The sequence below is a fragment of the Leptosomus discolor genome, chromosome 26, assembly GCF_034619465.1.
Source record: "Leptosomus discolor isolate bLepDis1 chromosome 26, bLepDis1.hap2, whole genome shotgun sequence".
Lineage (NCBI taxonomy): Eukaryota > Metazoa > Chordata > Aves > Leptosomiformes > Leptosomidae > Leptosomus > Leptosomus discolor.
In genome coordinates, this window is record NC_141416.1 from 1,037,773 (window position 1) to 1,049,783 (window position 12,011).

Sequence of the window (12,011 nt, forward strand, 5' to 3'; positions counted from 1 at the left end):
GGCGCCAAGCTGGGGCTCTGTTTAGTCTGGCCCCCGAGCCAGCGATGGGACAGGCAGCGGGGAGCACGTGTCCGTCTTGCACGCACAGGCGTGCTCCCTGCCAGGCCGCTGGTGTGACCCAGCTGGTGTCCCCGCACCCGTGCACGCTGCTGAGCGTGGCGCCGTGGTCCGGCTCTGGCTCTGCTGCCATCAGGGCCAGGGACCGCGGGATGCTGGGGACGCCCTGAGTGTCCTGGCATCGCTCTTCCCAGCCTGGACAGGGACCGTGGAACCCAGGCATCTGGGCCGGTGTCCCCCCCCCCCCCATTCAAGGTGACACGTGGCTTTGTCCCACATCTTCCCGGCCTGCCACATGACGTTTTGGGGGGCTGCCGTGTCCCCGGTGCCACACAGGGGCTGCGTGTCCCTTTTGACCGCCCCGTGGGCACCGGCACCCCGCACGGCGCTTAACTCCCAGCTCGGTGGCCCTGTGCCACAGCAGCCGTCCAGGCGAGGGCAGGGGGGGGCCAGCAGGTCCCCTGTCGCGGGGTGACAGGCAGGGCCGTGCCGTGCCGTGCCTTGCAGGGGAGCAGCGCCATGTCCCTCGGCGCGCCCACGAGCAGCGACGCCTGCCTGAGCATCGTGCACAGCCTGATGTGCCACCGGCAGGGCGGGGAGAACGAGACCTTCGCCAAGCGGGCCATCGAGAGCCTCGTCAAGAAGCTCAAGGAGAAGAAGGACGAGCTCGACTCGCTCATCGCCGCCATCACCACCAACGGCGCCCACCCCAGCAAGTGCGTCACCATCCAGCGCACCTTGGACGGGCGGCTCCAGGTAACCCTGCCGCGCCGGGGCCCGGGCGTCTCGGCAGCCCTGCACCAGCCTGACAGCCCCCTCCCGCCCCCCCCCCCCATGCACCCCACAGCCATCCCCGAGCTGGGGAGACCTTGGGGTGCCAAATCAGCCCCAAGACCCCACAGCCCTCCCGGAGGAGAGGGGGAGCTGGGGGTTGGGGTGTCCCATGGCACCTGAAAGCCCACAGCCCTCCCTGAGCTGCAGGGACTTGGGGGTTGGGGTGTCCCATGGTCCCTGAGACCCCACAACCCTCCCCGAGCTGCGGGGGACCCAGGTGCCCCATGACACCCCATGCACGCGCTCCCCAAGCTTGGGGAACCTGCGTGTTGGGATGCCCCAAGACCCCCCCCCCAGCCCTCCCCAAACTGGGGGAGCCCAGGCATCGTGATGTCCTGAGACACCCCACCCCCCCCAGCCCTCCTCGAGCTGGGGGGACGGAGGCGTCGGGGTGGCAAGGGGCCCTGTGGAGGGGACACCCCCCCCGGGGAGGGGCACGGAGGGGGACCCCTACCGCATCAAGCCTGCGGCTCCGGGCTGGGAGCCACCGCTGACTTCAGTGTCTGGGCTTGCGCCCACCCACACGGAGCCGCGGCTGCCCCAGAGGTGGGGGGACACGGACAGGGACAGGCAGAGGTCCCCACCCTGTCCAGGCAGATGCATCCAGGCAGGAGCAGCCGCAGGCAGCGTCGCCCCTTGCCCGCTGTCGTCGTCCCCCCCCTCCACCACCGCTGCTGGCATCCCCCGGCGACTGTGCCCCCCTTCCCGAGATGAGTCACTGTCTGGCAGCCAGCGAGCCGGGGGGGGGGGGCATCGGGGGGGTTGTTATGTCTGGAGCCGGGGAGGCGAAGGGGGAGCCCCCCGGCCACCGCGGGGTCCCGGCCTGGCGCCAGCCCCGGCACCAGGGGGGATGCTGGGGGGGGGGGGGGGTGTCCTGCATCCAGGCGGGATGCAGTCAGCCTGGGAGGGACACACCCCCCCCCCGTCCCTGCGCCCCCACCTCATCGCTCTGGTGTCCCCATCCTCTGTCCCGTGTGTGTGTGTGTGTGTGTCCCCAAAGGTGGCCGGCAGGAAGGGGTTCCCCCACGTCATCTACGCCCGGCTCTGGCGCTGGCCCGACCTGCACAAAAACGAGCTGAAACACGTCAAGTTCTGCCAATTCGCCTTCGACCTCAAGTACGACAGCGTCTGCGTCAACCCCTACCACTACGAGCGCGTGGTGGCCCCCGCCATCGGTGAGCCAGACCCACCGCCACCACCGGGAACCCCCCCCCCCCCCCCCCAGGCCACCCCACTCCTGCCACCAGCACCCATAACACCCCCATCCCCCCCACCCCCCTCCCCGCCATCTCTCTCTTCCCCGGCAGGTCTGAGCATCCAGAGCACAGGTGAGACCCCAGCACGGGGCTGGTGGGGAGCACCCCCGGAGCCAACACACCCCCCCCGCAGCGGGTCCCCGTGCCCGCCATGGTCTCCGGTGTGTGTCCCCCCCCTTCCCCAGTGCCCCCCACGCGCCTGGTGAAGGAGGAGTTTGTCCATGACTGTGTGCAGATGGAGGTGCCACCACCCGGCCGGGAGCAGGGGGCCAAACGGGCACCGCGCCTGCCCCCCGCCGAGCCCTACCGCCAGCCGCTGCCCCCCCTGCAGCTCCCCGAGTCCCCCCGCGTCCCCGCGAGCCTCTACCCCGCGCTGCCCATGTCACCTCCAGGTGAGACACACCACACCCCCCCCTTAACCTCCCCCCAGTCCCCCATCCTGCTGGGAAGGGTTTGGGGGCATCAGCCCGAGATCCCAGACCCACCCCCCCACCCTCTTTGTGCCCCCCCCCCCCCCCCCCAGTGGCCCCCGGCGGCTCCCTGCTCTCGCTGCCCCACGGCGAGGGGCTGCTGCAGATCGCCTGCCCCACGCCACCCCCGGCCGCCCCGGCGCAGCCCCCCCAGCAGAACGGCTACCCCAAGCCCCCCTACCACAGTGAGTACTGGGGACATCCCCCCGTCCTCCAGCTCGGTGGGGGTTCCACAGGGGGACACTCTCCCCCTCCCCCCCCCCCGGCCCCCCTCTCTCCTGCCCCAGGTTCGCCAGCGAGCTGGACCAGCGTGGCCGTCTACGCACCGAGCCTGGGGGGGCCACAGCCCACCCCCCCACCGCAGTCCAGCAGCCAGAGCCACCCGCAGCCCCCACTCCACCACCCCAACCACTACTGTAGGTTTGGGGGGTACTGGGGAGGGGAGGGGGGGTCGTCTGCGAGGGCCAAGTGCCGGCACGGCGCTGACCTCGTCTCTGCCCCCTCCCCAGGGCCCCCACACCATAGCTCTGGGCCATACCAGCAACCAGTGTCCACCCACCCCGGTAAGTGCCCCCAACCGTAATTAGCACCCCGGTGATGACCCCCTCCCCAAGCCATGGGTGCTCTGACCCCCCACGTCCGTGTGTCGTGTGTCCTTCCCTCCCAGGGCCGGAGTTTTGGTGCTCCATCACCTACTTCGAGATGGACGTGCAGGTGGGGGAGATCTTCAAGGTGCCGTCCAGCTGCCCCGTGGTCATCGTGGACGGTTACGTGGACCCCTCGGGGGGCGACCGCTTCTGCCTGGGGCAGCTCTCCAACGTGCACCGCACCAGCGCCAGCGAGCGGGCCCGGTGGGGCAGGGGGCGAGGCGGGGGGGGGGGGGGGGGGGAAAGGGGGAGGGGGGTAGCTGGGGGATTCAGTAATGGATGGGGTAAATGGGGGGGCAAGGGGGGGGCAATGTGGTGGTGAGGCATGGGGCGGAAGGGGGAGATGGGGTGTAAAAGGGTGCGTGGGGATGCAGGGGTGATGTATGGGGCAGAAGGGGGATACAGGGGGCAAATGGGGGATATAAGGGGCAGAAGGGGGATACAGAGGGCAAATGAGGGATGATGGGGCATAAGGAGGGGGATATAGGGGGGGAAAATGGGGGATATAAGGGGCAGAAGGGGGATACGGGGGCAAATGGGGGATGATGGGGCAGAAGGAGGGGGATACAGGGGGAAAATGGGGGATATAAGGGGCAGTAGGGGGATAAAGGGGGCAAATGGGGGATGATGAGGCATAAGGAGGGGGATATAGGGGGCAAATGGGGGATATAAGGGGCAGAAGGGGGATACAGAGGGCAAATGGGGGATGATGGGGCATAAGGAGGGGGATATAGGGGGGGAAAATGGGGGATATAAGGGGCAGAAGGGGGATACGGGGGCAAATGGGGGATGATGGGGCAGAAGGAGGGGGATACAGGGGGAAAATGGGGGATATAAGGGGCAGTAGGGGGATAAAGGGGGCAAATGGGGGATGATGAGGCATAAGGAGGGGGATATAGGGGGCAAATGAGGGATGATGAGGCATAAGGAGGGGGATATAGGGGGCAAATGGGGGATATAAGGGGCAGAAGGGGGATACGGGGCAAATGAGGGATGATGGGGCAAAGGGGGGACATAGAGGAGGACATGGTCAATGTACAGGGCAGAAAGGGGACGCAGAGGGCAAACGAGGGATGTAGAGGGCAGGTGGGGGGATATGGGGGGCTAATGGGAGAATTTGGGGGGCAGCCGGGGGGATGCTCGAGGGGGGTGCGGGTGCTGACGGCCTCTGCGGGCCAGGCTGCACATCGGGAAGGGCGTGCAGCTGGAGTGCCGCGGCGAGGGCGACGTGTGGATGCGGTGCCTGAGCGACCACGCCGTCTTCGTGCAGAGCTACTACCTGGACCGGGAGGCCGGGAGAGCCCCCGGGGATGCCGTGCACAAGATCTACCCCGGCGCCTACATCAAGGTGGGGGATCCCCACGGGGAAAGGGAGGGGACCCTGCATCCCCAGGAGGGAGAGGCGCCGGGGATGGAGGGACTCCAAAGCCCACATTAAAGGGGGTCCCCTCAAAGGGTCCCCCGTGGTGGAGGGGGAATGAGGGGACCAGAGGTGGGGGACGTGCATTAAAGGGTGTCCTGGGCAACGTCACCCATGCTGGGGGGGCGATGGAGGGACCCCAGAGATGGAGGGAGCCCCGTGGTCCGTGTTAAAGGGGGTCCCAGGGAAAGGGTCCCCAATGCTGAGGGACCAGGAGCGGAGGGACCCCCATGAAGGGGGTCCCCAGGGCATATCTCCCCCCCCCAACACTGCTCTGCTCAGGGGTCTCCCTGCGTTGCCCTCCCAGGTATTTGACCTGCGCCAGTGCCACCGCCAGATGCAGCAGCAAGCGGCCACAGCCCAGGCTGCCGCCGCCGCTCAGGCTGCCGCCGTGGCCGGCACCATCCCGGGACCCGGCTCGGTGGGAGGCATCGCACCCGCCGTGGGTGAGTGACCCCCCCCGGGGCTGGGGCGGTGGGGGGACGCGGGACCCCCGTGGCCACGGGGATGCCCCACGCAGGGCCCTGTCCCTCCGGCGCAGGGCTTTCGGCGGCGGCGGGGATCGGCGTGGACGACCTGCGGCGGTTGTGCATCCTGCGGCTGAGCTTCGTCAAGGGCTGGGGGCCCGACTACCCCCGGCAGAGCATCAAGCACACGCCGTGCTGGATCGAGGTGCACCTCCATCGCGCCCTGCAGCTGCTGGACGAGGTCCTGCACACCATGCCGGCCGCCGAGCCGCCCTCCCTGCGCTAACGCACCCCCTCGCCACGGCTCTTAATTTAAGTTTTGTAAGAAAAAGCCAAAAAAAACCACCAAAAAAAAAAAAAAAAGGCAGAAAGTACCAAAAACTGGGTTTAACCGTTATTTAATGAACGGGGGAAAAGAAAAGGCAGAAAGTACCAAAAACTGGGTTTAACCGTTATTTAATGAACGGGGGAAAAAAAAGGCAGAAAGTACCAAAAACTGGTTTTAACCGTTATTTAATGAACGGGGGAAAAAAAAGGCAGAAAGTACCAAAAACTGGTTTTAACTGTTATTTAATGAACGGGGAAGAAGAAAAAAAAGCAGAAAGTACCAAAAACTGGGTTTAGCCGTTATTTAATGAAGGGGGGGGAAAAATAGTACCAAAACCTGGTTTTAGCCGTTATTTAATGAACGGCTGTGCCTGCGGGTGCCCGGCGCTGCAGAGGGCGGGGGCTGGGCCGCCAGTGGCGCCCCAGGACTACATTTCCCAGCGGCCCTCAGAGGCGCCGGGCGGAAGTGGACTCCGTTTCCCGGCGGCCCCCGCGGGCGTTAGAGGCGCCAAGATGGCGGCGGGGAGCGGCGGCCCGGCGGCCCGGGAGCTGTTCGCTGAGGGGCTGCTGCAGTTCCTGCGGCCGGCGGTGCGGCAGCTCGACGGGCACGTTCACGCCGTCAGGTCCGGGAACGGGGGTCCGGGAGGAGGGGACGGGGCGCCTGAGGGCAGCGGCGGGAGCGGGGCTGAGGGGCAGGTCCCGCGGCGGGAACCGGGCTGAGGGGCAGGTGCCGCGGCGGGAACCGGGCTGAGGGGCAGATACGGCCCGGGGGGATGCGGGGGAGGGCGGGTTTGGGGGGGGGGTGAAGGGCTTTCGGAGCAGCTGGGGGTTGGCTTAGGGGTGCTTGGGTGGGGAATTGGGGGGGTTGGTTCGTAACTGGGCTGAGGGGGCCATAGGGGTTGGTGCCGGCGGCGGGGGGGGGGTATTAGGGGTGAGTGTGGGGTATTAGGGGTGAGTGTGGGGTATTAGGGGTGAGTGTGGGGTGGACGTTAGAGGCGGAGGGGGGGGGGAGCGTGTAGCTGGATTTGGGGAGAGTTAGGAATGGCTGGGGGGGTGCAGGTAACCAGGTGGGTAGGGTGAGCGTTTGGAGTGGGAGGGAGTTAGGGGCAGCTGGGGGTGCAGGTTCCGTGCTGGAGGGCGTGTAGGGGTGGGTTGGGGGCTGTGGGGCTGAGGTCGAGGGGTTTGTCCTGGCCACCGAGCCGTCCCCTCCGCAGGGAGAGCCAGGTGGAGCTGCGGGAGCACATCGACAGCCTGGCCACAGGTGAGACGCGCAGGGGGGGCAGGGGTCACCTCCACAGCCCTGCTGTGGGGGCGCAGCGGGGTTTGCCCCACATCCCCTGGGGGTCCGTGGCACCCTGGGCCCGCTCCCACCTTCTGCCCTCTCCCCAGAGCTGTGCCGCATCAACGAGGACCAGAAAGTGGCGCTGGACCTCGACCCCTACGTGAAGAAGCTGCTGAACGCCCGGCGCAGGGTGGTGCTGGTCAACAACATCCTGCAGAACGCCCAGGTCAGCCCCGGGGGCTTGGGGGGCCGCAGTGTTTTGGGGGATCCCAGTCCCCACCCTGACGACTGCTGCTCCCCCGGCACAGGAACGGCTGCGGAGGCTGAACCACAGCGTGGCCAAGGAGACGGTGCGGAGAAAGGCCCTGCTGGAGGCGGCGGGTGGCTACCCCCAGGGCCTGCCCGGCAAGTGAGGCCCCTGTGGCAGCACCGGGCCGGATCCGCCTCGCACCGCGGCTGCACCGACAGCCCCGCGAGCTGGGCCGGAGCGGGAGCGGCCCCGGACAGCGAAGGGAGCGGGCCGCTGGCGCGGGGAGCAGGCATCCCTGGTTGTAGCAGCGCTCTCCCGAGCCCCCGCAGCACGAGAAGTCCTGCAGGGTGAGGCTGCAGCTCTCCAGCTGCAGCTGAAGGAACCGGGGGACCCCCGAATTGTACTTCCCGAGTTGTAGGCGCCGTAATAAAAGTGACCACGTGTGGCTTCTGGGCGGGTAACGCTCCCGCCGTAGGGGGACGGGCCTTGGGGAAAGCAGAGCCAGAACAGGAGAGCAGGCTGGGGTTCAGCGCCCCCAGGGGGGTTCAGCGCCCCCAGGGGGGTCTGACCCCTCCCGCTGTCAGACCGTTCCCTGGCTCCCTTCTATAACATGCATTTTTGACTCAGACAGACACGCTCGAAAGGGGGGAACACTTTAATGGGCAACTTATAAAAACACGAACAAGGGACAGGTCGTGGCAGCTGGCTGCGGTCGCTGAGGGCCGGCTCGGTGCTCTGCTCGGTTCTTCGGCTCCTTCAGCCAGCAGCACCCGGCCGTGGGGGTCCCGCTGCCGGGGGGGAGAGGGGGCTGCCCGGACCGTTCCCTTGCCCGCCGGCAGCTGCCTTCTCCCGGGCAGCAGCACCCGCAGGCGTTACCTGGCCGAGTCACTCCTGTGTCTCCATGCTCTCCTCCTCCTCGCCTGTGGCAGGTTCTTCCTGATTCTCTTCTTCCTCTTCTCCTTCCTTCTTCTCTGGAGGCTTCTCATAAGCCTTCTCAGAAGGCGTCACGATCACTCCGTCCCACGTGGACATTTCGGAAGCCAGGTCTGCAAAACAGGGGGCTCGGGGTGACCTTGAGCAGCGCGGACAAGCCCTGTCCCCAGGGCGGGGAGGGAAGCACGACCCCCCGCCTCGCCAACTTCACCCCCCACCACCACCACTCTGGGGTTTAACGAGTCGCTTCTCCTTGGAGCCCTTCACCCTCTCCAGCATCGCAGAGAACCAGCCCCGTCCCCCCGCCGAGACGTTGCCAGCCTGCCCGGAGGAAGACCCCCCCCCCCCCGCGTCGCCCCGACCCCGCTTACAGCTGGCGTCGCCCTCTTGGCCCAGGATTTTCCTGTAGCCTCCGTGCGAGAGAATCCGGACGAGCGTCTGCGCCGTGTAGCACACCATGTCCTGGGGGGCGGGGGAGAGTCAGGGCGGGGGCAGGACCCCGTCCCCTCCCCCCGCGGCGCACGGGGCAGCTCACCTGCTGTTCGAGGGTCATCACCGTGTGGACACGGAAGTTGCCGCTCTCGCAGGGATCGGTGATCCCAACGGATCCAGGGAGGAAGAGCCCCGCTGCCAGGATCTGAAGGCAGCGCCTATGGGGACAAGATGTTTTGGGTTAGAAAACTAGATGGTTCCAGCACAGAAACGCAGCCAGAACGTCTGTAATTCGCACATCGACGTGAGGAGTCTCCAGTTCAGGTGCCCTGAAGCCCCAAGATGCCGCTTTTTTTCACTGGATATGTCCAAAACTGAGATAGTGACAGGAATTTCTACGAGTGAAGCGAACGGCAACAGACCTGTAGGCGATGTTGAGGGCCAGGGGCTGCCTGGTGGGGTTGTTCATCACCGCATAGTGCCCCTGAAAGAGGTGAACAGAGAAAGAGGGAGTCAGGGCGAGAGCGGCTTCCCGCAGGGGAGGCGTAATCCCGACTCCTGCCGGAGCCCAAGGACGTGCAGGCAGCTACAAGTCGGCTCTGGCACGCCGTCAGCGCCGCCCCTCGTGCGCTCACCAGCAGGTCCAGAATCCAGGGCGTGAGGGGCTCAAAGCCAGGGAATCGAATTCTCAGGTCTTTCAGCAGCCGGATTAAGACCTTCACCCTGGAGGAGACGGCAGGAGGAGGGTTTGTAACGCAGCACGCCCCCCAAACCGTGCCCCCCGCTTCCCCCTGCTCCCTGGGAGGATCATTCCCACCAGGCTGCAGAGCTGCAGCTCCTGCTCGGGGCCAAACTCACGTGGACTGCGAAGCGTTCTCCTCGAACCAGCGAGCGTGTCTGATGGCAGCCAGGGCGCTTTGCAGCACTTTGATGTCCACTGGAAGAAGCAACAGAAATGCCTGGTTTTCCAACCAAAAAAGCGAGGAGGTGTGGGCCAGGGGAGGCCAGCTGGCTTCCCCCGCCGCCCCGGTGGAGGCTCACGTGCCGGGCAGGGCAAGCCGAGCCCTTACGGTGTAACTCGGGGTCCAGCTTGCGGAGATTGGGCGGCACCGTGGTGATGAGGATCTTCACCGTCGCGTCAGCCGAGCTGATCTCGAAGCCCGTCTCGTTGGTCAGCATGGTCAGGACTGGGGAGAAGGAACAAGAATTCCTCACGGAAAACCTCACCGGCGCACGGGAGCGCAGGGAAGCCCACCGGGCTGGGCACCGGGCTGGGCACCGTCCCCTTCAGACAGACCCCGAAGCTCAAGGGGAAACTGCCTCGCACCAGCCCACGTCCCCCTCCACCCCGTGCGACACGGGAGAGCGTCCCACCTTCGCTGGGGTCCTGCGCTCTCAGGCTTTCCACGACTTTGTTTCCCAAGGCTGCCACGGCTTCCACTAGGGAGAAGCAGCGGAGGCGGCGGCGGTCAGAGCGGGGCCGAGCGCCGCGGTCCGGTCAGCCGCCGCGTGGCCGATACTCACGGGTGGGCAGGATTTTCAGAATCACCACCAGATCGGCCACGTTGTGCCCCGTCGTCATGGTGCCCTTCTTGTAGGAACCCACCTGGCGAACCTCCTCGATTTGCTGTTTGAAAAAAGCAAAGGAAAAAAAATTGGGGGCTTTAACGCTCGTGCTCCATTTCTGGGAAGGAATCTTTAATCCACTCCGGGGCAGGTTTGGGAGCTACAACACCAGATCCCTCCTGCCAAAGCATCTCCTCACGTAGTTTGAGGTGTTTTTTCCCCCCCAAGCTCAGCACGTTTGGACTCACCACTTCAAACGTTCCCGGTGCGACAATTAAATTGTCGATCACGTTGTTTATTTTGGTCACCAGCGACAGGATGGAAGCCTGAAAAGGAATCGGAGAGGGGGTGGTGTTACAGTCAGCTGTCCAGTGTGACTTGGAATAACCTGATCTTGCCCAGCGTAACGCGCACAGCCCCGCTGCAACGTATATAACACACAGATTTAAAAATCCCTCTCCAAGAAACTCCACCCAGTGCTCATTTCGGAGAGAAGTAATTACTTTTTAGGCTAATAATGGCTACTGCTGGCTGTGCTGTCTGAAGGATGGTCTGTCTTTGTGTTCTCTAGCACTGCACTAACATCCCGCCGAAGGATTTTAAGGCAATTTTGGGCACAGAACCTGTTCGGCAGCGGTCGGAGCAAGGTCCTGGTTTCTCTTCAGCAAGGCCTCGCTGAAGGCGGTCTCGTCGGCCGCAGGTTTCACGCGGGGGAAAGCCATTTCGCACTGAAACGGGAGCAGAGATCAGACTGCGACGCCCGAGAAAGGGACTTGGGTTCAACCCACTCATCAGCCAAATTTATTCCGTTATTTTTTTTCATTCTCCAGCGCTTGTTTCCTTTGCGACTCCCCCTCGTGCTTTTCACCTGCTGCTGTTATCATTTCACGTTATGCTGAGGGAGGGAGGGAGGGCAGGCGGGCGGGCAGCTGCCTGTCCTGCCCGTGCGCTCCGACGGGAACAGCAGGTCTCCAGAAACGGCAGGGGAGCCGCCAGCGCAACTACGGGGCGCGAGACAGGGCAGAGCTCATTAAGGATGAGGCTCTCCAGAGGGTTTTTATTAACTCTATTACAGTCCTGTAGGAATAACGCCCTCTGTTTGCAGATGGCCGGAGTTGTTTTGTTGCTGGGATGGATTCACAGGGCCTGGAAGGCAAGAGTGAGTGAACTCATTTGCCTTGGAAGTCCCTGGTCTGTAAAGGACACATGCTCGGCAGGAGGAGGAAATTATTTTGTCTAAAAAGGGTGGGAAACGTGTGTGGCTGTTGGTCCTTGTGAGGACCAACGTGGCAAAGGAGCCTGGAGACCATCTGAGGACAAGTGACGGTTACCAGAGTAACCCGTGAGGTTTGTGTTGGAGAGAGCTGACAGAATGGAGGGTCTGGGCGAGCGGGGCACCTTAAAAAGGCAGAAAAACCTCAATCAAGGCATTTGTTTGTTGTCCTTATTACTCAACTGCCTCCCAGTCTTCCCGTGGGACCCAAGTATTCCAAACAACAGACAGTAAGAAGATCTATTTCAGGTTAGTTACTGAGCCAACAGCATTTTCAGTGAACTCCTTTACTCCAGCTATGCTAAAAGAAGTCAAACCACCAAAGTCAGCAAACGAGGATTTTAAGATGCATCTTTAAGCAAGGAAAAGTCCCGCAGCTGTTGCCTGCGAACAGCTCCGTAGGAGAGGGTTACTCACGACATAGAAATCAAAGGGGATGTGCGGCACAAAGGGCCGGAACCTAAAGGGGGGAAAGAAGAAAAAAAAAAAAAAAAAGACAAAACAAACCACTTTATTCTCTGCAGGGATGTCTACCCGCTCGCCGCTGTGTTCGTCATCACCGAACACCCCCTCCCCATCACCATTTCGTGGAGGTTTGGTCCCGAGACGCGAGAAAGGCCCTACAGAAATAGGACAGGTTTCTTTATAAGCCCCCTCACGATAACTAACCCCCCCCCCCCCGCCCCGGGGCGAGCCGGCGGTGGCCGAACACCCAGGGCTTCCCCGCAGCGCTGAGACCCGGCCTGGAGAGGCCTGACACACCCCCCCCCCAGTCTCTACGCCTCACCGTTATCCTG

At 64.2% G+C, this 12,011-nt stretch overlaps 3 protein-coding genes across 3 annotated transcripts; 2 read left to right on the forward strand and 1 right to left on the reverse strand.

Annotated features, from left to right (window-relative positions):
• Positions 1 to 576: 576 nt before the first annotated feature.
• LOC147413571 (SMAD family member 4-like) lies at positions 577 to 5,437 on the forward strand. Its single transcript, XM_086478257.1, has 11 exons — positions 577 to 813; positions 1,892 to 2,066; positions 2,199 to 2,219; positions 2,333 to 2,539; positions 2,671 to 2,802; positions 2,905 to 3,033; positions 3,127 to 3,180; positions 3,285 to 3,468; positions 4,444 to 4,612; positions 4,992 to 5,130; positions 5,226 to 5,437. The coding sequence occupies exons 1-11, from the start codon at positions 577 to 579 to the stop codon at positions 5,435 to 5,437; spliced, it is 1,659 nt and encodes a 552-aa protein (XP_086334383.1).
• A 554-nt stretch (positions 5,438 to 5,991) lies between these two features.
• SNAPIN (SNAP associated protein) lies at positions 5,992 to 7,173 on the forward strand. Its single transcript, XM_086478490.1, has 4 exons — positions 5,992 to 6,101; positions 6,693 to 6,739; positions 6,868 to 6,986; positions 7,069 to 7,173. The coding sequence occupies exons 1-4, from the start codon at positions 5,992 to 5,994 to the stop codon at positions 7,171 to 7,173; spliced, it is 381 nt and encodes a 126-aa protein (XP_086334616.1).
• Positions 7,174 to 7,878: 705 nt separating this feature from the next.
• On the reverse strand, positions 7,879 to 11,677 carry ILF2 (interleukin enhancer binding factor 2). The gene is made up of 12 exons (XM_086478500.1): positions 11,632 to 11,677; positions 10,565 to 10,669; positions 10,190 to 10,267; positions 9,900 to 10,002; positions 9,750 to 9,815; positions 9,446 to 9,562; positions 9,234 to 9,312; positions 9,011 to 9,098; positions 8,798 to 8,859; positions 8,479 to 8,593; positions 8,315 to 8,405; positions 7,879 to 8,056 (listed from the first exon to the last, which is right to left on the reverse strand). Exons 2-12 carry the CDS (start codon positions 10,661 to 10,663, stop codon positions 7,896 to 7,898), a joined length of 1,059 nt encoding a protein of 352 aa, XP_086334626.1. The 5' UTR covers positions 10,664 to 10,669; positions 11,632 to 11,677; the 3' UTR covers positions 7,879 to 7,895.
• Between the last annotated feature and the right edge of the window lie 334 nt (positions 11,678 to 12,011).